A 23,638-nucleotide genomic window follows, 5' to 3' on the forward strand; every position below is an offset into this window, starting at 1 on the left:
CAAATAAATTATGAATTAGAATTTTATTTTAGATTGAAAGTTCATCTTATCTCAACATGTCCTTCCTTTGCACCGGTTTATGTTTAAATATTAATTCTTCGGCGCACATTAGGACTTTCCATCCATGTTGACTTGAAAATTGGGGTTGAGGGTTCATTCTTAAAATCATTAAAAGCTCTAGAACATTTACTGAACAGAGACTACATATTTACATTTTAAATCTTAATGTAAAACCATCAACTGAGCTAAACTGCTCTGAATTGTGTGTGTTGACATTTGGGCAACAGTTTTGGAGATGAACAGCGATCAACAGCGACCTCTACTGGGCAATGCGGGCTACTGCTCCGTAATGTCCAAGTATCGTCCAATCGGAGCCTGGCTTGTGGGCCATGTGACCGAGCAGCAGCATAGAAGAAGGCTTCAACGGCAACAACAAATATGGAGGTGTCTCCGTTCAGCTTCACGCCGGAGAGGTTCTGGACGGAGGAGAAAGAGCGGACGCTCATAGTGTTTTTCTCCAGTAAGTCGAACACGCCACACGGCAACGTGTCATTCCGTAAAAGTTGCCGTTTTTATCGATGTGTTGTCGTGAGTTGCAACAATTGGGGGCAACCGTTGCTCGATGAGACCGACGTAAATGAGCGACACAGACAGACATAACAGCAATGGCGACGAGCAACCGAAGTCCAGTTATCTGTTATTCTCAACAAAATAAGTAAAAAAGAACTGCGTCTTGTTTCCTGTCTTTTAAACGTGTCTCGTGTAGGCCTATGTGTGAATATAATGATGAAATGAACCAAGTGTGTCGGCTTTGATATGAATTTAAATAGCTCGGGAATTGAGTGAAAGGGAGGAAACCTGGAGTTTGTTATTAACTACTCTGTATTTAATGTTAGATTTTAGGATGACGCGTCACGTTATACAGCTGCAGGACTTCTGATAGTGAATTTATTCATTATTGTGAGTGGGGTTGCCCTCTTGATGTTATGATTAATGACTCCAGATGTTCCCACACAAGAAGACCCCTTAAAAGCAGACCCTTGGCTAAAGCAACTCAGTGAAACTGAGTATAGTCCAGAAGCATCTGAGCTGCAATAGTCTTCAATCAGACTAACTTATAACCATGTAAACGTTTAGCTGCAGCTTCAGCTAAAGCAACTGGTAAAAGTTTGGCTGGTCTTCTGGTCCAGAAGTGGAGACTCTTGTTGACCTTCATTCATCTCTGTGGAGGAGTTTCTACTCAAGAACAGACTGTTTCAGTCCTGATACCGAGTACTGATCTGACATCAGTGTTAAATGAATACCTGAATGTGTGGAAGTGACTGGGATCATTCTTTCATGCGTAACCAAGAGGCAACCTTCGGTTCTGTGAAGTGAAACCAATCCTGAAGAGCCTTGCATTCTCCCTACTGGCCATCAGGGGGCGACTCCTCTGGTTGCATCGAAGTCTATGAGAGAATGAGCCTACTTCTAACTTGATGTATTATCTCAGTAAAGATTGTAAACATGAGTTTATGGTCTCAATCTCTAGTTTCAAGTCTTTAGGATTAACAGGCTGCCACAGCGGCCTTGCTACCGCGGCTACCACGTTAGCAGTTAGCTACTAAGATGACTTTAAAACTAAGCTAAGAAGTTGGCCTTGAATTATGAAGCTGACTTTGTTAACATCTACACACCAGAATCCAGATGCAGATCCAGATCCAGCAAGGGTACTGCTTGTGTCCGTCTGATCCACCCGTCGCTCCTCCACAGTCCAAATATCAGACTTGATTTAAAAGATTGCTTTCGTGACTTTGTGAAACTGAATGTAACAAATAAATACATAGACATGCATTTACTAAATGTATTAAAAAAAACGAATAATCCTACAAATGAACTGAATCTACTATTCAAGTGTTTTAATTAGTCTTTAAATTCAAAATCACCATAGAAACATATAACATAGAACTTAATTGGATAGATGGGCCACCGGTACGGTCCAGCTATTTCATTGACTTTGGGCCTGATGTCTGATCTGTGATCGGTGCATTAGTATCTTGTTTGTTTTCATTTCCCAGAGCACAGCTGCCTGTGGAACCACAAGTCAGAGAGCTACAAGAACCGACAGCTGCGCTGGAAAACCCTCGAGGAGCTGAGGATGCTTCTGTCCGCTCACCCACCACCTGTTCCTTTCACAGGTAAGACTCTGGTCCAGGACATTCTTCCAAACTGTACTTTGTGTCCGAGCTAAACATCTCATCTTGTCCACTTTCTCTCTTTTTTTTTCTTTCCAGTGGACGACATTAAGAACAAGTTCAAGAACCTCCGTACAACCTTTCAGCGTCAGTACAAAATGGTGAAGGCCAGCAAGGTGTGCAGGTCTGAAGACGTGTTCGTACCGCAGTGGAAGCACTACGAGCAGCTGATGTTCCTGCAGGGCTGCTGGGACCAGGATGACGTCCCTGACGACCAGCAGCTCTCGCCGCTGACTGCTCTGCAGGAGGAGAGCATGGCTGCCGCCGCCTCCCCGGCGCCGGTCATCTCCCTCATCTCCACCCTCTCCTCCTCCTGCATCCCCGCCAACGTGATGGTTAAATGTTACTGGACTGAAGAGAGAGAGCGTGCACTCATAGCTTTCTACGCTGGTGAGAAACACACTGCTTCCAGGTGGTTAGGTGTTACGACACAGGGATGAGGATACAAATGGAACGATTTGATGTTTGATGAGTGGTGTTGTGTTGCTGTCATGCACAGAGCACAACTGTCTGTGGAAGAAGAAGTCTGAAAACCACAACAACCGTCAGCTGAGACTGAGGCTGCTGGAGGCTCTGAGGATCCAGCTGTCTGACCCCTCGGTGTCTTTCTCAGGTACATAACACATGGCTGCAACATATGACCCGCTCATGGACCAATCACCACTGGAGCTTAAATGTAAAATACCAGCAGTGTTTGCACTTCCAGGATTTCACAGTGGGTTATGTTGGACCAAATCTTTATTTCATTTTTCATAATTGGTCATCGGCCCTAAAAGCATCCCATGACCTGCCAGCAGGGCCCCGTCCCCATATTAAGATGCTTATCCATCGTCACTGTATTACGTGTTTGCTATATTTAGAATATTTTCACTGCTTTACCTTGCTGTCAGACAGCTCTTTCTGACGGGGAACGGTTTTCTACACTCTCTTCAAAGCCTCCACTCCTTTTGACAAAAGCAGTAATTGACCTTAGAGAACACAGGAGTTACTGCTCTTCTGCTGCCTTGATCAGTGTTGGTGTTTTAAAGTTAGTTAGAGAATTCACCAAAGTCAACACGCTAGCAGGAGACCAGCCAATCATGTGTTCTTGCGAGCTAAAATTACTGTTTTTGTCAAAGGAGTCTGGTAGCGTTAAAGAAAGCACAGATGGATATAACGGCTTCAATTCAGTGTTGATAGAACGTGACTTGTCTTGGTTGAATGCATTTTATACAGACTAAACTCAAATCTGAACATGCAACATTCTGAATTTGAGAAACGCGTAGGGTTTCTTCACAAGCTCTTGGTGTGACTCCTTTGTTGCTGTTTTGCAGTTGAAGACATGAAATGCAAATTCAAGAACCTGCGGACCGTTTTCAAGCGCGAGTACAAGGCGGTCCAGACCAGCAGGACGTCTGACAAACGCTACGTGTCCAAGTGGAAACACTACCAGCAGCTGCTCTTCCTCTGCGAGTCCTGCGACGAAGACGACAGCCCAGACGACCTGCAGATGCTGACGCCGCGGGAAGACAAGGATCTGGAACATGGCAACCAAACGCCCTCCTCCACCCTGAGCAGCTTCTCCTCCAGCTCCACCCACATCAACAACGTTCAGTTCAACACGCACTCCGCCGCCTCCGGCGATGCCAAAACCAACACGGGCGCTGCCTACCAAGTCTTCCTCTCCGCGTCTCCAGATGATCTCAGACTCACGAACCAAGCCACTGCGTCTGCATTCCCCACGTCTCCGTCCACGCCGGACACCAAACTTTGTACTAATGTGTCTGGTTCGGTTCAGCCTGACAGCAGACTGAGCGCAGACTGCCGCTGCCACTGGAACGAGGCCAAAGTTCAGCAGCTCATATCATTTTACTCTGGTTGGTGCCATCGTTTACGTTGCTGTTGAATTGTTAAAGATGAAGGGTGGGGGGAAGTTTTGACATGATTCTTTATTTTTAAGCTTCAGCAGGTGATTTGTTTTCTTCTTTTGTCAGCATCATTTGTTTGTTGTTGTAATACTCGTTACGGCCACAAGAGGCTGAAGTGCAAATAAGACAAAAACATTCATGTTTGAATTGAAATAAGAAATCATGTGCTTTTTCTAGAGCACAGCTGTCTGTGGAACCACAGGTCAGAGAGCTACAGGAACCGGCTGCTGAGACAGAGCCTGTTGGAGACGCTGAGCAGCCTCCTGTCTGACAATGAGTCGGTCCCATTCGCAGGTAACAACATTGGGAGTGTGTGTGTCAATAGGACAACTTTAGCTGTGTCCAGACTGAGTTTATGACATCATCCAGAGCTGCTCGGTGAAGTTCACCAAGCTGTATTCACTGTATCTAGGAAGAGACACATCGGCTGGTTAACTGCAGCTGGATGAACCCAAAATAAACAATTTAGCTGTTATTTGATTACAATAAACAGATAAAAGGATGCTGAAATGACTCCATAATGATGGTGATGAGTAAAGAGGCTGAAGTCATGCTTTGTTAGGTCTGTCTGCAAGACGACAAGCATACAACTTTTTAAAATGCTTGTTTTTTGAATGGAGTTCAGATTGATGGGTGCTAGGCTATGCCATAAGTCAGACCGTCTCTGGTTCCTCCACATAGTCTGATCCGGTCTCTGGACTAATGTGAGCTACTATCTAGACCTCTGGGAGACCACAGACCGCTACAATATGTTTTGTCTCCATTTCTCAACCCTGATAGATTTCTTGTTCTCGTTGAAATATTTAAACTTGCATGTATAGGCAAATTCATCTTCACATTGGCTGTGTATGCAGCGTGAGAAAAATGTTGCTTGACTCATATGGGCATGGACTTAAGGCTTTGCAACTCCAGAGACCTTTTACTTGCACCAAAAACTGCACTAAAGGAAAGAGAAAAGCAGAATAGGTCCTCTAAGTTAATGATTCCTCACGCCGTTCTCCCAAAGTGTTGAGACTAACAGTTTCTGTAATTCTGCGTTCTTCAGTGGAAGACATCAAGACAAAGTTCAGGAACCTGCGAACCATCTTCCAACGTGAACACAAGGCGGTGAGCTCAAACAAAACATGTGGCTCGGAGGACTTTTACCTTCCGAAGTGGAAACACTACCGCGAGCTGATGTTCCTCTGCGACTCCTGTGACGAGGACGAGCGACTCGAAGACCTCCACTTCCACAGACCGCCGGAGTCCGGTCTCCTCCGCCTGGACAGCCAAGCCCTCACCAGCCATTACCACGACGCCGACCAAGCTGCTACCAAACCCAACATCACGCCACGGAGCCTCGAGGCGCCTCCCTCGCCTACTCCCCCCGACTCCCAGCACTCCTCCCCTTCCTCCTCCCCCTCCACATCCTCCTATCACACCGACAGCAGAGTGTCAGGAGGACGCAAGCGAGCGAGCCGGCGCCTCCCGCCCCCCTCCAGCGAGGTGCTGGACATCATGAGGACCTTCTGTCAAAGCCAGATGGCGGCGCCGCACGCAGGCTTCCTGAAGTACGTGGAGGAGTGTCTGAACGAGACGCCGCCCGACAAAGTGAAGCGACTGAAGAAGAAGATCATTGAGACGATCCACAGCGCGTCGGAAGAGGTTTGAGGTTTCACCAGGTCAGTCTCACGAGGGGTTAAGTTTTCTTCTTCCTGTAGCTTCCTCACAGATATGACACCATGACTCCACACCTGTTGGACCTCCTTAGAACCCTGTATGAGGATCAGATGCTGCGTTCACAACAAATGTAAAATGTTTCGATGGGCGCGTTTGTTTGATCGATTCACTCGCACTAGACCCACCAGCGAGGAGGCGGGGCCTACCTCCACGTAGACATGCTTGTTTTCTGAGTTTGTATTGGGTGCTATGCTAACACTGTAGCTGCTCCAACACATAAAACAACATCATCTAGACATGAATACAGGAAGGACCTTCAGACGGTCTCTGGTTCCTCCACATAGTCTGGTCTCTGGACTAATGTGACCTACTATTATAGACCTCTGGGGGACCACAGACACTATTTCTGTTCAACAGGAGGAGAATCTTAACGCTGATAGACTTTCACGTCACAGTGTCTTTGAGTTTAAATATTATTCATTCATCGTGTCTTTGCACTGATTTTGTATTCAATAGCTCCGTGTTTGTAGTGAACACACCTGACGGGTCTGTGCCAGTACTAAGAACACTAATGTGCACGTTCGCTCATGGACTGCTGCTAAGCCACACCTGATGCTCACTTTTCCAATATGTCACTTCAAATCGGTATCCAGCACTCAATGTCCAACAATCAGACAATCCCACAATGCAACACGGCCTCCTCAGCACCAGTCCAGGTTTTCAAGCAGTCGGGTCAGCTTTAAAACCGACAAAGTTTTAGTTTATGACATGATGATGTTATTTATGTAAGTTTTGGCAGAACTATTGGTAAAACACAATCTGGTCCTCTAAATGGGACCGAGGAGAATTATACTGTACATCTGACAGTCAGGATGAATATTACATATTAGATCCTTTTTACCAGAGATTTAGAGAGGTTTGTTCCGTCCCTTCATCAGACACCATCAAAATGTCTCTTTTAAGTCTGAGTGGACATACGTGCCTTTAGATAACTGCATTTATTGTCTTTATTTATTGCATTGCTTGATCCCAAAACCCATTTGTTCTTGCAAATCGTATTGTTCCTTATTAATCAAAAGTGTCCCAATAAGCTCTGATACACTTCCACACGGTTGTGGTCTTAAAGGACATTGACGCTGTTTACGTTAAATGCACCAGTGGGCACGGATAAACACAAGCTAAGACTCATGTGATCCCATCACTCAAGCCACATCCTGCCTAGGCCACTTAGGCCGGGAACCTGTTTGATGTATTGTAGTGTAAACGCTAATACGTCCTGATCCGTCCCTGAAGTAATACAATATCTGTCATCGAAGCACCTTTTTTTTCAGACGAGGCACAGGAAGTCCATTGCTGCCTTAATATGAACCTTCTTGGTAAGGACCGCCCTGTGTAGCATTGGAGCTCCAGGATTGGCCAGGCGTCCATGCTTGCTGATGTACCAGTAACCTGATTTGTGGCTGTCCTGACCCTTAATAATCATGTGTGGCTGTGGTCGTTCTCTGACTGCTAGATTGGTGGTTTGGTTCCTGGCTCTTCCAGTCCACATGTCACAGTGTCCTCAGTACTGAGATACTGAACCGAAGTCTGGCCTGAGAAGCATTGCAACATATCGTATGAGATAAAGAAAACAGGAGCCCGCTTCTGGAAAAAACGTTACACGCTGCTACTCAAGGTCAAAACCTCCGCAGGGGAACCTTTAACAGTTGCTTGGGCACGGTGGTAGTTAGTAGAAATACGTCACACAAGAGATCCGTCACCCCTGTGGGGCTGTAACACGCTGTAATCACACCAGAGAGCTGTTGGAGGACAGAAAAAAGGACGTTGACAACGTTGAGCTATAATGTTGACAGTCAACGATGGAGTTGCCTGAACTCCATTTTCAAACTTCAGTGTTCGGCATCCTCCTCAGCTGGACATTCAGCTACTGTAACACTTATAAACATCTAGCATGCTAGCATACGGTTTAGTCATGCAGGGACATGCTAACAGGATATGCTAACGTTACTGCTTTCATGTTAACATCACTAATGCTAACATCTGTCACTTTATCTGACTCATTTAATGTTTGTAATTCACTTATTCGGCATATTCGGGGTTGACTTGTTGGGGGTGTTGAGAAGGCGTCTGGTGCTCAGTGAGAAACAAACACAGCAGAGAAGCTTCCTTCAGTTTGGTAAATGTCTTGTCTCCGAGTGGTCCTGCTTTCAGAGTACGTACACAGAGATGATATGCATACCAAAGAGACATATCCACCATTTCATTATTATTTTATTTTTTTAGGACGTTTTAATATTTAGGGCTGCATTTACAGTAAAATGTTCAGAATTCATAAAAAGAAATTGCACTGTTTTTTCTTATGTGGTTAAAGAATGGGAGGATGGTCGACCTGTAGTGTGCCCCTTTTATTTATTTTAACCTTACACCCTATGGGGAGTGTCTTTTTTTAAAATTGTATTACTATGATCTCAAAATGTAAAAAATATTTAAAGCTAGTAATTCCCAGCAAGTAGACATCTTTAAAAAAAACTATGCATGTAAAGACTTTTCAATGTATAAAATAAGGTGTTCTTGTTCAATGTTTTGTGTAAATCCAAATCTTTGAAGCAATAATTGTTATTTTTGTAGCAGCAGCTATGATTGACAGTGTTTTTTTAAAGCAGTTTTTTTGCACATTTCTATGAGACTGATTTATATTCTGTGTTTGGTGTTTGCACATTTAACTTTGACTCTGTGCCTTATCAGAATATAACAGCTGTATTCTAGTATGTGCAGAAATGTGTCTTCTCCACTTTGGACTTTCTCTGTATGTTATTATTAAACGTATGAAATATCAGGACCAGCCTCAGTCATTCAGTATGAATGTGTGTAAATGTTGAAGCACTTTAACTGGTCGACAGATTATAAAGATGCTACATAAATGCATTCATTTACCATCAATAATCCCGTTTGTTATGAGTTCTTCTTCACAAATCAACGCTCCTTTCTTTTATTTAAAGCGTACTGTTATTATTGAAACTATGATATAAAAGTAAGGATCAGAAAAGTAACTAAACAGGTTGCTTAGCTCCAGCTATCTACGATCAATATATCATTGAATTGAAAGGAAAGTGAGACTATTCTACAATCCATACGCTCAAGCTTTTGGAGAAAATTCTACGTGGAAGAAAACTGAATGTAATTCTCATGCACACCTCTAGATGGTGATCACCAATAACATATACTCAGCTCTGGCCTGTAAAGGAAGAAGGACTTTGAATCAGATTTATTTATTTATTTTCCGAACCAGAAACAAAATAAATAACTCAAGGTCCACTTACAGGACTTGTTTTTGTGGCGCTTCAGACTGTTACAGACTCAACCTCCAATAGGAGCTCTCTTACAGCCTTGAATTTGACACCATCACATTTCAAAGTGGATGTTAACCTTTAAACCCTGCAGTTTAAAATCTTTCCTGTCAATTATGTCTCCTCGTCGTCTGTTTGACCGAAATCCATCAGACTGAGCTTCAGGCAGAAAAAGACTCCTGACGTTCGATCGAAACGCTGCATGTGTCATCTGAACCTTTTTCATCTAGAAACCAGTCTCCTCTCTATAAAGCTATGACCTTTGACCCCTGTTAGCTGATACACTTGATGACTCTTCCACCGAGAGCCAGCAGCAAACCTGGCTGGAGCTGAAGTGCTTCACATGAATATTACTGTGATAGAAGCTGAGTCACCACTGTCGTTTCTTCAGAATGTCCTGAAGGATGACATGATGGTCCTCTTCCTGGTCCAGGATCACAGACATGTTGCATTCTAGCGCCCAACGATTCTACCTGTACTCCTTGGCCACCAGTCGGGTCTGAGCCTGTTTGATGACAGGGAAGGTTTACCATGGATGGATTACTGAACGGGCCTACCAGACACATGACCCAGGGACCCAAAGTGTCAGGGGCCTTCACCGACAAAATCACTCAAGGAGATGTGTACCAAGCAATAATAAACTAAAATGACCACAGAGAAATGTAAAAAGGCTACAAAGAGATCAAAACAACTACAAGAGATAAAGAAAGACTACAAAGAGACACAGAGACTCACAACGACTCAGAAAAGGGGCAAAATAACCACAAAGATGCACAGCATTACCATAAAGAAGCACAAAGCAACTAAAAAGAGACACAAAATACTAGAAAGACGATTGCTGCAGAAACAGCAGAGACCCACAACGACAGGAAAGGGGCAAAATAACGACTGTGACACAAAATCACTACAAGTAGATCAAAAGCAACCAAAAAGACAACAAAGAGCACCATTGACTACCGTACATATTTTTTCTGAAATAAGATACCATTGTGGTCTATGTAGAGGACTATGGAGAGGACTATATAGAGGACTATGTAGAGGACTATGTAGAGGACTATGTAGAGGACTATGGAGAGGACTATATAGAGGACTATGTAGAGGACTATGTAGAGGACTATATAGAGGACTATGTAGAGGACTATGTAGAGGACTATGGAGAGGACTATATAGAGGACTATATAGAGGACTGGGTAGAGGACTATGTAGAGGACTATGGAGAGGACTACATAGAGGACTATATAGAGGACTATGTAGAGGACTATGGAGAGGACTATGTAGAGGACTATATAGAGGACTATATAGAGGACTATGTAGAGGACTATGTAGAGGACTATGGAGAGGACTATGGAGAGGACTATATAGAGGACTGGGTAGAGGACTATGTAGAGGACTATGGAGAGGACTATGTAGAGGACTATGTAGAGGACTATATAGAGGACTATGTAGAGGACTATGTAGAGGACTATATAGAGGACTATGGAGAGGACTATGTAGAGGACTATGTAGAGGACTATGGAGAGGACTATATACAGGACTTTATAGAGGACTATATAGAGGACTATGAAGATGACTATGTAGAGGACTATGGAGAGGACTGGGTAGAGGACTATGTAGAGGACTATGTAGAGGACTATGAAGAGGACTATGTAGAGGACTATGTAGAGGACTATGGAGAGGACTATGGAGAGGACTATATAGAGGACTGGGTAGAGGACTATGTAGAGGACTATGGAGAGGACTATGTAGAGGACTATGGAGAGGACTATGTAGAGGACTATGGAGAGGACTATGGAGAGGACTATATAGAGGACTGGGTAGAGGACTATGTAGAGGACTATGGAGAGGACTATGTAGAGGACTATGTAGAGGACTATATAGAGGACTATGTAGAGGACTATGTAGAGGACTATATAGAGGACTATGGAGAGGACTATGTAGAGGACTATGTAGAGGACTATGGAGAGGACTATATAGAGGACTATGAAGATGACTATGTAGAGGACTATGTAGAGGACTATGTAGAGGACTATATAGAGGACTATGGAGAGGACTATGTAGAGGACTATGTAGAGGACTATGGAGAGGACTATATACAGGACTTTATAGAGGACTATATAGAGGACTATGAAGATGACTATGTAGAGGACTATGGAGAGGACTGGGTAGAGGACTATGTAGAGGACTATGTAGAGGACTATGAAGAGGACTATGTAGAGGACTATGGAGAGGACTATGGAGATGACTATATAGAGGACTGGGTAGAGGACTATGTAGAGGACTATGGAGAGGACTATGTAGAGGACTATGGAGAGGACTATGTAGAGGACTATGTAGAGGACTATATAGAGGACTATGTAGAGGACTATGTAGAGGACTATATAGAGGACTATGGAGAGGACTATATAGAGGACTATGTAGAGGACTATGGAGAGGACTATATACAGGACTTTATAGAGGACTATATAGAGGACTATGAAGATGACTATGTAGAGGACTATGGAGAGGACTGGGTAGAGGACTATGTAGAGGACTATGAAGAGGACTATGTAGAGGACTATGTAGAGGACTATGGAGAGGACTATGGAGAGGACTATATAGAGGACTGGGTAGAGGACTATGTAGAGGACTATGGAGAGGACTATGTAGAGGACTATGGAGAGGACTATGTAGAGGACTATATAGAGGACTATGGAGAGGACTATGTAGAGGACTATATAGAGGACCATGGAGAGGACTATGTAGAGGACTATGTAGAGGACTATGGAGAGGACTATATACAGGACTTTATAGAGGACTATAAAGAGGACTATGAAGATGACTATGTAGAGGACTATGGAGAGGACTATGGAGAGGACTGGGTAGAGGACTATGTAGAGGACTATGTAGAGGACTATGAAGAGGACTATGTAGAGGACTATGGAGAGGACTATGTAGAGGACTATATAGAGGACTATGGAGAGGACTATGGAGAGGACTATGTAGAGGACTATATAGAGGACTATACAGAGGACTATGTAGAGGACTATGGAGAGGACTATGTAGAGGACTATGGAGAGGACTATGAAGAGGACTATGGAGAGGACTATATAGAGGACTATGTAGAGGACTATATACAGGACTTTATAGAGGACTATGTAGAGGACTATGGAGAGGACTATGTAGAGGACTATGTAGAGGACTATATACAGGACTTTATAGAGGACTATGTAGAGGACTATGGAGAGGACTATGTAGAGGACTATGGAGAGGACTATGTAGAGGACTATGGAGAGGACTATGGAGAGGACTATGGAGAGGACTATGAAGAGGACTATGGAGAGGACTATGGAGAGGACTATGTAGAGGACTATATACAGGACTTTATAGAGGACTATATAGAGGACTATGTAGAGGACTATGGAGAGGACTATAGAGAGGACTATGTAGAGGACTATGGAGAGGACTATGGAGAGGACTATAGAGAGGACTATGGAGAGGACTATGGAGAGGACTATGGAGAGGACTATGGAGAGGACTATAGAGAGGACTATGGAGAGGACTATGTAGAGGACTATGGAGAGGACTATATAGAGGACTATGTAGAGGACTTTATAGAGGACTATGTAGAGGACTATGTAGAGGACTTTATAGAGGACTATGGAGAGGACTATGTAGAGGACTATGTAGAGGACTTTATAGAGGACTATGTAGAGGACTATGTAGAGGACTATGTAGAGGACTTTATAGAGGACTATGTAGAGGACTATGTAGAGGACTTTATAGAGGACTATATAGAGGACTATGTAGAGGACTATGTAGAGGACTATATAGAGGACCCAGTCAGGCCCACTTTTCAGCTCTCATTCACTCTTTCTGCAAAACATATTCTCACTCACTACAACATATTTTGCACTGTGATGCATGATGGAAAACACAGGAGTCACAGTTTAAAGTGAAAACACTTGTTGCTAATGATGTGATGAAACAGGTCAGAGTGCACAAGTGAGTGGAAAGTACGTATCGAGAGGAGGAAGACCGAGAACAGTCATTTCAGATGAACAACTGTTACGGACCATTCTGGTTCATGATGACAATGAGGGAAGCACAAAGAGTCCAGATTCTCTGTGGCTCCAGAATCAAGAGATTCAGAGAAGAAACAGCTCATTTAATGTTTGGATTGTTGACTTCTCTCCTGAACACCGTCCGCATGTTTAAAATGCATTTTTATTCATTTGTGTTGTTCCTATGTTTTGATTTTGCATGAAAAAAATGTTTTGATTGTTGTGATTGTTTGATTTTGCTGGAAGAATCAGAGGTTTTGTGAGTGTTGGTTTACAGTTTAGAGAAAAGTGTGATTCCATCACTAATGTAACGTTATCTTACCTGATGTATTTAATCCAGCGACTCTTTTTATCAGCCGGGAAGAGAAAGAAGGATGGAGACCTGTTGTTAGTGTGAGTCACACAAGCACCAAGCAGTGAGAAACATCACTTTTGGGTGTTCCTAATTATGTATTTTCACAGTCTAAATACAACAGTCATATGACAAAATTCAACTTTCTCGACGTGTAAAAGTACCTTTTAAATTGACAGACATCACGTGAAATTTTGACGACTGTACGTATATTTTTCTGATATAAGGTCTCATGTTGGTCACTGGAAGGGGCGGGACTTAGAGTCTCTATCATGCCTCAGACAGATAGAGGTTGACAATTTCCCTTTAAACACTAGGACTTCTACATGAAGTATCTAATGCACTAATCCACCCTAAACCATCCCCTGCTTTCTGGTCTGTTTGACTCTTAATGGACCATAAATGAACATCCTGCTGAATTGAAGAAGACTTGAAACTAGAGGAGGAGGAGTCGCCCCCTGATGGCCAGTAACGAGAATGCGACTTTGAGGCACTTCAGTGTAGGCCTGTTCATCCTGCTGACGAGAGGTTTCCTGCCACCCTTGAGCTTGATCCTCAAACAGCAAGCGTAAACTCAGGCTGTCAGCTCCTCGTGAACCGTGGAAACGATTTGATCCAGATTTGGTCCGATGTCGCGATCTGGTTCCAGTGTGAACGCTAGCGGTGTCAGCGCTGCTGTGAAGAATTGGATTACAACCCATCAGCACACACACAGGAAACACTTTCAGTCCTCTCACTCTCTTTTATTCACACTTCTTCTCTTGTTTATTTTTTGAAGTCTCCCTTTTTTCATAAAAGTTTCTCCCATCTTTTCTCTCCTAACTTTTTCTCTACATGAATTTCTTCTTCCCTGTCTCATTCCCTCCTTTCTTCATTATTTCTACCTTATTTCACTCCCCCCCTCCATGTCTCACTCCACCTCTCTCTGTCTCTCTCTTTTCTTTTCGCTCAGTGAGTCGCAGTAAATCCTATTGTGATGCTAAACTGATTTTCGGAAGAGAGAGAGAGAGAGAGAGAGAGAGAGAGGGAGAGAGAGAGAGAGAGAGAGAGAGAGAGAGAGAGAGAGCCAGAGTGAGACAGAGGAGGTTTGGATTTCTCTCGGAGCAGATCTGATCACATCTGACCTCCGTTCATCCTGAACTTTGAGGACTTTCTCCTCTCGCCAAACTTCCCAGCCTGCCTCCGGACTCCGGCGGGGAGTTTCGGTCTGTCGCTGCGCTCTCTTCGCCGGAGAATCGCTGTCTGCGCGTCGGGAATGCACTTTGCAGGAAACGCAGCTCGGTGCTCGGACACCTCCTCCTTTCTGTTTTCTAGCCGAGGAGTTGTAAATGAATGAAGGGAATGCGGCCCTGAAGGAGAGGTCGCTTTGTGCAGTCCGCTTCCCCCCTCCTCCTCAGTCCGCCGGGCCGCAGCCGGGCTGAGGACAGAGGAGCCCGGAGCGAGCGCTCCCTGGCCGGGCATGGAGAACGGTGTCCGGGCGGGGCTCCAGCAGCAGGCAGCGGCGGGCGGAGGAGGAGGAGGAGGTGGAGGTGGAGGAGGAGGAGGCGGTTGGGTGCTGGTGGAGGCCCGGCTGCAGGGAGGAGCGCCGTGGGGCTTCACCCTGCAGGGCGGCCTGGAGCACGGAGAGCCGCTCATCATCTCCAAGGTACGAGACTCTTCCTCACCGTGTCCGTCTGTACGTCATCACTGACACCTGGAGCATGACAGTCATACCAGACAGACGCTTTCATTGAATCATCTACAAGAGCGATGTTTGTTTATCATTTATAAATAAGTTAATAGTATTGGTAGGTCAGCCTATCTATCTGTCTGATTTGGGGAAATAATGTGGAAAACTCGACATAGAGCCTAAGATTTGGAGAAAATGGTCCTACTTCTCTCTTGGTTTATTATCCCAGTAAACATTGTAAACATGAGTTTATGGTCTCAATCTCTAGTTTCAAGTCTTCTTCAATCCAGCATGATGTTCATTTAGTAATTTATGGTCCATTTAGAGTCCAACAGACCAAAAAGCAGGGGATGCTTTAAGGCGGGGCTACCTTGTGATTGACAGGTCGCTACTATGCTACACATATTAGATACTAAGATGATTTTAACATTTAGCTGTAAAGTTGACCTTGAATCATGAAGCTAAACTTGTTGACAGCTTCACACAGAAGCAAGATGGATCCAGATCCAGTAAGGTTGCTGCTCTGCAGCTTGTGTTCATCAGATCCACCTGTCGCTCCTCCACAGTCCAAATATGGCCACTTCCTTCCCTGGTTGCAAAAATTCCAAGATGGCGATGGCCAGAATTCTGAACTCAAGGGAACTGTTGTTGCTAAGCAAGCGTTAGCTTCATAGACAACCCAGCTGTTGGCTCAAAATGATATGGGCATAAAAGGGTTCTTAAACAAACTGAAAGATTCTGACTACTTTTCACTTATTGTCATTCATCCTCCATGAAAACAACACAACAACACAATGTGACCAGTTAACACTAGATTGGTTATCTAGGCCTTGGATTTAGCCCTCAGCCCTCAGGTCTTGGATATGATCATGGTACTGTGAGTATGATAGTAAGCATAGTAAAGTATACTCTTGCAATAAGAACACCTTTCTTGCTTTTTATGTGTCATTTGTACGTCATGTAGTCCTTCCTGACTACCATGTAAACACATCTGCATAACTATGATCCGCTCTCAACAAATGATGCAGCACAAAATGTAAGAGAGGACGCTCTAGTGGGCAGGTGATGAGGTGTCAAAGGTCAAAGGAAGCAAGTCTTTTAGCCCACGGACCAATGTCCCAAAGTGTTGTTTTGAGCTATTTAGTGACATTTGGGAAGTGTACTATCGCACTAATGCTACAATGTTTACCCACCTATATAACTTAGTTCACATAGTTATTTTTAAAGTAATGAAAAAAATATATTTTGAACACTTTTAAATCACATCCCTGTTAACACTACGCACCTATTTTACAATTTATGCTGGAAAAAAATGACAAAAAAAATCAATTTCTTTGTATTTTCTACTTTTTCTTCCTGGGAAAACAAAATATGACGTGAGCTTGTACCAACCAATTTCAGCCAATAATCTCATGACATCCATCCTTCAAGTAAGTGGTTTTGTTGCCAGGACCTAACTGTGGCTGTTACCATCATTTTTCTTGCCAAATCACCGCAACACTTTCACGTGACATGACATGTGAAAGCCTTTTCACAACATTAAATCTGTCACGTCACAATGACACGCAGACATTTCAGAAATGAGTTCACAGGAGATCCAGTTGGATCGTCCAAAGTATCTTGGACCTCCTGACTGGTGATTTGTCATGCCGTCTTACTAAGTAGAGCTACTGTAAGAAGGAACGTGATCACTAATGATTTCCTTTCTGTCCTTACAGCCGTTGTGGCCTCATTTTATTAAAATGCAAATCAGCAGGCGAGTGTGTGTGTGTGTGTGTGTGTGTGTCGAGGTCATTCTGGGACGGAGGCCAAACTGCTGTTAAATAGGACAAGAATGTGAATTATGTGTTTTCCTGAGTGCTTTTGAACACACTCATGCTATTTTGTTCTGTAATTAGATCAGTGTTAGCACCGTTTTCCAGGTTTGATCTAACATCTGCCCGATGGTTTGACATTGTCTCTCAACCTCGTTGAATTTCTCAGTATGGCTTCATTTTTCTGTCTTCCTCTCCCTCTCAGTTTGTCTTTTTGTCTGTCTGTCCGTCTCTACGTACTCAACTAATGTCTCTCTGTTTCATGAAAAAGTGAAGCTCTTCTTCTTCCCCTCCCTCCTCTTCTTCCTCAGCATGACTAGCAGGAAAACAGATTTGTTTGTTCATCACCGGTGAAGTACATCTGTTGTGTTTCTGAGCTGGGGTCAGAGGTCACAGCGAAGGTTTCTGGTAATCCAGGCGGTTCAGCTCAGGTTTAACAGCGTTAATGAGTCTTAATCTGAAGGTCTTGTGACTGGCATCGACCTGGATGTGTAAACTAAACTAAACACTGCCAGGGTTGCAGCTACCTGAACTCTCTGTGAATATCTACTGCTTCTATTGGTCCAGCTTGGGTCTACTCTTCTAACTGAAGTTGCGTTTTTGAAGAAGCTACGCCTCAGTGTGATCGCCCCATACTCTGTATTCACAGTGAAAAACAATATTCACAAATGTCACACAGCTGGTGTGGTTCCCTACCTGGGGAGGATCCCCCGGAGAGTACCACTCAGCCTGTCAAAACAGTTGCATAAGATCTTCTGTTTCTGACTATGAAGACGGTTATCTCAGCTTGGGTTTGAAGACCTGCTTGCATTACTTGCTAACTTACCTAAGTCCCTGGTGTGGGTCAGGTTATCTATGTATTTATTTATTAGATGTTTAGATGTGGTGGCATGTAGACAGTTAAAAATTAAAAATGGTCCCTGACCTTGTAGCATTTGTCTTTATCATTAGGCCACCAGGACCTGGAAGTTTTTGCTTGCTGAGGAACTCTTATTATCCTTCAGATGAAATCTTTGTTTGAAGAGCACATCACTCACATCCACACCACAGCTGTGATGTCGGCTCAGAATGTAGATAGTGCTTGGTTTTAAGTTGTCACAAGCCAACAACAAGCGACCGCGCTATTCAAAATCAATTGAGTACTTTTCGATGAACTACAGCTGTCTAAGGTTTCCCAAATTACACAGTCTTTATTGATTAGACGAGGTATGTTGTTTCAGTCACGGTATGAACAGGCTGAGTCGCTCTGTTTGGATATCTCCGTCTGCAGGATAATGAAATTCAGCTGGAATACCAAAGTCAGTGACACACACACACACACACTCTCTCTCTCTCTCTCTCTCTCTCTCTCTCTCTCTCTCTCTCACACAGTTAGAGAGAGAGATTCTGCGAGCCTTATTTGGGTATATTTATTCCTGAATAAGGCAAACAGTGCAGGCATGTGCACCGCTCTGTTTTAACTGCACATCTCTGAGAGGATGTTTGATTTCCCTTATATCAGCGCAGCTCCTTGGACACGTCTCATATGTTTGTCACTCAGCCGTACATGTCAACAATGAGTTTTATGAAATGTCATTGTGTTTACTGAGACGTTGCTGTGTTTTGCCCCCTCGGGGCCACCGTACATAGGTGATTCAAGTCACTCAGGACACACGGTGCATGAGCGGGAAACTGGCGCCCCTTCGGATGTTGGAGCCGAGTGGGCCAAATCACATTATCCTTTGGTTGAAAAGTAACACATGTTGTAATGCAGAAGAGTGTCAGTGACACACCCTGTGAGAAATTCTTGGCAGTTGTCTTAACACTTGAAGAGTCCCAGAGGGGCGGGGTTTATTGTTTCAGAACAGTGCTGAATACCTTTGTCAATCACAGGAAAGTACGTGAAAACAGATTTCAAATAAAAGCACTTTCTGGTGTTAGTTACTGTATTTCGTGCCCTCACGGTGAACTGGACCTTTGAGTGCCGTGGAGGTACGAGGTTCCTGAAGATGAAGAGGTGTTTGAGTTTACTGGTCAGATTCAATTCGGCCGCTCAGATTTGAGCTTTCCCGGCAGAACTTTCACTCAGGCCGAGTGAAAATGCTGCATTCTTTGCTAAACTTTACCCTTGTGGCTGTAACCTTAGGCTTCATTTCACCCTGGTAACACACGATCTGTATCTGGAATGTGTGGGATTCACCAGAGGACCCCCGAGCTGAATTGGAAACTGCATTTTATACACTTTAAGATCACATCTCCAGTCATATTTTTCACCTGTTTAACAATATATGCCGAAATATAAATTTCCTCTTATTTTTTTTTTCAATGACAATCTTTTTCTTTCTGGAAAACAAAATATGACGCATGCTTACATCAACTAGTACCAAGCAATTTCAACCACTAATCAACAATAAATCAACCAATAGAGAAGGATGTGAGCTAATCTTTTGAACGAGCATTACGTCCCGCCTGCATATCCTTTTTCACTGGAAAATCACCGTACGGAAGCTACTCTTGAAATGTCATTTCAGCTCAACTTCAAGTCCCAATATGACCTTATTATTATAACGTAAACTGTGATTTATTTTTGTGCAGTTGTGCAGAACTTCTCTCATGGTTCATCTCACTGCAATCAGTTTCATTGCAGCAAAATGGGTTTGTCAGCCGAGCAGACAAAGAGAAGTAAGTAACATGAACGATGCAGAGGAGAGAGGAGCTCAGTGTATCATAGGATGTCCCCCAGCAGTCTAGGCCTTAACTAAGGACTGGTTCAAGACAAGCCTGAGCCAGCCTTTAGTATAAGGGTTACAAAAGTGGAAAGTCTTAAGCCTGCTCTTAAATGTGGAGAGGGTGTCTGCCTCCAGGACTGAAACTGTGAGCTGGATAGCTGAAGTCTCTGGCTCCCATTCTACTTTTGGAAACTGTAGGACCCAAGAGGCAGGAGACAGCAGAAGGCAGCCATACGTTAGAAGGTAGTCAGTGGAGAAGCCCACTACCACTAGTGCTAGCTCAGCTAACCTCATCAGTCACTTGGAGAGTCTTAAAGAGCATGGGCTCTACTGACCTTTCCTTGGCAGAGGAAGCTTTCTGACTGGCAGCTTGTGACTGTAGCAGGAAGAGTTAAAGTGATGGTTTGGAGTGAAATGCACCCTAGGTAATTTCCACCATGACATCCAGCCAAATACCCCCTCAGAAGCATTTTTAGCGATGGTCAGCATTGGTCAAGATAGCCGCTATCAGCTGAATGACTTAGTACTAGCGCTATAGTACATATCTCGTAAATTACCCCACTAATAATGCATGGAATGTTACCAAACTTCTGCAGTAGTACACATAGGGTCTATACTCACAAAACGAGGCATTTGAAAGTTTGTAAGTACACCAGGAGTTTATTTAAATGAACACTTGCCTGATAGCTTCTATCCTCGGCTGCCATGCTACCGTAGCGTAGACGCCACTCCCGTGTTTACCCAGCCGATGCCGTGACTCTCACGGCATCGTGACTCTCACGGCATCGGCTGACCTGATAATACAAGCATTTATAAACATTTAGCGAAACCTTTTCATACTCTCGTGTGAAACTCGCGTCACGGCATCGACTAGGTAAACACGGAAGTGGCGTCTATGCTGCGGTAGCATAGCAGCCGAGGATAGAAGCTATCAGGCAAGTGTTCTTTTAAATAAACTCGTAATGCCTCGTTTTGTGAGTATAGACCCTATGTGTACTACTGCAGAAGTTTGGTAACATTCCATGCATTATTAGTGGGGTAATTTACGAGATATACTCTATGTACTATAGCGCTAGTACTAAGCCATTCAGCTGATAGCGGCTATCTTGACCAATGCTGACCATCGCTAAAAATGCTTCCGAGGGGGTATTTGGCTGGATGTCATGATGGAAATTACCTAGGGTGTATTTCACTGCGAACCATCACTTTAAGTGACCTTTCAATTTGTGGGCTGCATTGCTTTCTTGAGAATGTGTCCAAACTGCACAGATGTCATTTACACCTGGCTAAAATCTGATCAACACGTGTCTCTTCATTCATTACTTTGAGGCGAGTTTGGCAGATTACAGTGTGTTGGCCTCAAACCAGGAAGAAAATCTAATCAATTTATGTCATTGTGCTAATCTGTTGCTTACCACGCTAGCATCAATATGGAGAATGTACTACTGCCACTGTGATCAAGTCATTCCTGCATCAACTCACAGTCAAGAGTACTGGAGCCAACCAAGCTTTTATTCTCAGCTGAACTGTCTGACTTCATGGGCACTAAATGAGAATCACATCCACAGCAGCACATTTTTTATTTCACGAGGAATTCATTCACCAAACGCCGCTAACGTCCGGCAATCCAATCTGAGCTGGTGACGTTTGTGCAAAGACATTTTGACGACCAATCTCAGGATTCGATTGGTCTTATCTCACAGAGAACAAGACGGCGAGACAACGTGCCCTGAGAGAGGACGAACACACACACACACACACACGCACAAAGTGATAAACACACTGACAGGCTGCTAAGAGGCATCACTGGCAGCGCTGATAATGCAGTGGGGTCATGCTAATATGTACAGTATGTGTCTCTGTGTGTGTGTGTGTGTGTCAGACTGGGAGTCTCAGTTGAATCATCACCTCAGACAACAAAACAATATAGAAGTGATGAGAAACGTACAATCTGGCTGTATAATTAAATTAAATAGCACAGTGTAAAATTACACATTAAAAATAGCATTAGCATCAACATAAACTTAAAGTACCAAAAGTAAAGTCAACTTGTGGACTATGCTTTTGAAGAATTGAGTTAAGCATTTTGGCCGTTGCCATCTTGGATTTTTGCAACCAGTGATCGTGTCCATATTTGGACTGTGGAGGAGCGACGGGTGGATCTGATGAACCCAAGCGGCAGAGCAGCAACCTCACTGGATCTGGATCCATCCGGTTTCTAGTGTGAATCTGTTAATGATGTTGGCCTAATAATTCAAGGTCAACTTTACACTTAAGTGTTAAAGTCATCTTAGTAGATGATTGCATTGCTAGTGTGGTTTTGCAACCAGAGGAGTCGCCCCCTGATGGCCAGTATAGAGAATGCAAGTTTAAGGTCCTTCACTTCTCAGAAGCGGAGGTTGGCATCTGGGTTAAATCCACCATGGTCTCCCAATATATCTAACCTAAACATTTTCAGATTTAGGGCCCGAAGCAAAATGTTACCTAATGTGTATCAATTTAGAGGATCTTGACATAAAACATGTTTAGTGATCGATTAGTGGTCAATTTAATTTGACACGACAGGTCTAGATGCAGTGAAGTCCTACTGTGGATGTCTTCTGGGTGTTTGGACACATAATACAAGAAATCACGAGTTTTACTGTTTAAAGAGACAGACAGGATATGAGAATGACAAAGCCACCGGGCAAACAGCCAGGACCTCCTACATTTCCCTACAGTGACCCTCTAACACACACATGTACACACCACAAGTGTTTCCTACCGACCAGAACAATAGAAACCCTGATAACGGCAGCCACAGCAAGTGTGACTCAACAAGTTTCATCACTGTGTTTCCAGGACAGAGATCCAGGTCCAGGACGTGTTTAGCCTAGTTTAGCACAAAGACTGCAGGCAAAGGAGGACTGCAGTATGAACCCAGGTGACCTCTGAGGTCACTCATTATTTCCCTTCTGAGCTCGGTGGTCTTCGCCTGCTGAGCTCTCCCTCCCTTGCAGAACGACTGCGTAATGAGCTGCTGCTTTAGGAAATCATTAGCTGAATATGCGCAAATTGCGGCCACAAAATCAGTGACCTCTGCGGTGCACATTGCTCAGCCCTTTTCTCAGTGAATGTGACCGTAGCTGTTTGTGTGCGTGCGTCTGTGCAGGTGGAGGAGGGCGGTAAGGCAGACCGTTTGGAGCAGCCTCTGCTGGTGGGGGATGAGATCATCATCATCAACGAGGTGGAGCTGTCTGGATACAGACAGGAAGCCATCGCGCTGGTCAAAGGATCGTACAAGACTCTGCAGCTCACCGTCCGCAGGTACAGACTCTCTCTATGTGTGTGTGTGTGTGTGTGTGTGTGTGTGTGTGTGTGTGTGTGTGTGTGCAGCATGTAAGCGTGTCAACAAGGTGCGACTCAAGAGTGGGAAACACCTATTTAAGAGTTGAGGAAATTAATACGTGAGAAAATATTAATTGGTCCGCATAAACACGCAACAGTTGGTGATGTTTATAGACACAGTTGGCCTGGAATGAACAACATTTTCATGGTTTTCATTTATTGATTTTCTTTCAAATTGTCTGTATCTGATTAATCATCTCTCAAAAAGCAACCCTCACGACAGGCCATGGTGGCTGTGTTGTGATTATATCATGTATGACAACATAAAAGTTATGGACACATTCCAATTCAACTAGTGTTTCATAAATAATAATGTCACTTTCATCACAGACATCATTATAGGCTCTTTATTTATTGCGCAACCACTGAGAAACCGCTTGACTGTATTGGTAAGGTGGAGGTGTGTTGTTTGGCGTGGCGAGAATGTTGCTCCACTTTCGCTACTCACAGAGTTTCGGTTGCCAATAAATCTGGAGAGAGGCTTCACACTTGTGGCCACTAACAGCCATAATCTCTCTGTG

The 23,638-nt window shown here is 43.9% G+C and overlaps 2 protein-coding genes across 3 annotated transcripts in view; both read left to right on the plus strand.

Annotated features, from left to right (window-relative positions):
• The first annotated feature begins 318 nt into the window (after positions 1-318).
• Positions 319-8,630, plus strand: LOC311030305 (uncharacterized protein). 2 transcript variants are annotated; one of them, XR_014598962.1, is made up of 8 exons: positions 319-520; positions 2,058-2,177; positions 2,274-2,624; positions 2,734-2,847; positions 3,548-4,090; positions 4,319-4,435; positions 5,187-6,510; positions 6,646-8,630. XR_014598962.1 is itself a non-coding variant. In XM_084035970.1 (7 exons), exons 1-7 carry the CDS (start codon positions 439-441, stop codon positions 5,789-5,791), a joined length of 1,932 nt encoding a protein of 643 aa, XP_083892096.1. In that variant the 5' UTR covers positions 319-438; the 3' UTR covers positions 5,792-8,630. The 2 variants fall into 2 exon arrangements, 1 of the variants encoding a protein (XP_083892096.1); XM_084035970.1 differs by having other exon boundaries at positions 5,187-8,630.
• A 5,983-nt stretch (positions 8,631-14,613) lies between these two features.
• shroom3 (shroom family member 3) overlaps positions 14,614-23,638 on the plus strand; it is a 58,815-nt gene continuing 49,790 nt past the window's right edge. Inside the window, exons 1-2 of the mRNA XM_084034389.1 lie at positions 14,614-15,184; positions 22,882-23,036. Of these exons, the coding sequence (XP_083890515.1) occupies positions 14,999-15,184; positions 22,882-23,036 (341 nt within the window). The 5' untranslated portion in view covers positions 14,614-14,998. The remainder of the gene's footprint in view (positions 15,185-22,881; positions 23,037-23,638) is intronic.

This window comes from Eutrigla gurnardus, assembly GCF_963514095.1.
Source record: "Eutrigla gurnardus genome assembly, chromosome: 19".
Taxonomy (NCBI): domain Eukaryota; kingdom Metazoa; phylum Chordata; class Actinopteri; order Perciformes; family Triglidae; genus Eutrigla; species Eutrigla gurnardus.

Bases quoted from the DNA above. Each gene is read 5' to 3' on its own strand.
- LOC311030305 (XM_084035970.1), top strand. From the start codon at position 439: ATGGAGGTGTCTCCGTTCAGCTTCACGCCGGAGAGGTTCTGGACGGAG. The intron at 2,625-2,733 runs GTGAGAAACACA...TGTCATGCACAG, and splicing joins ACTCATAGCTTTCTACGCTG to AGCACAACTGTCTGTGGAAG. The intron at 4,436-5,186 runs GTAACAACATTG...TGCGTTCTTCAG, and splicing joins TGAGTCGGTCCCATTCGCAG to TGGAAGACATCAAGACAAAG.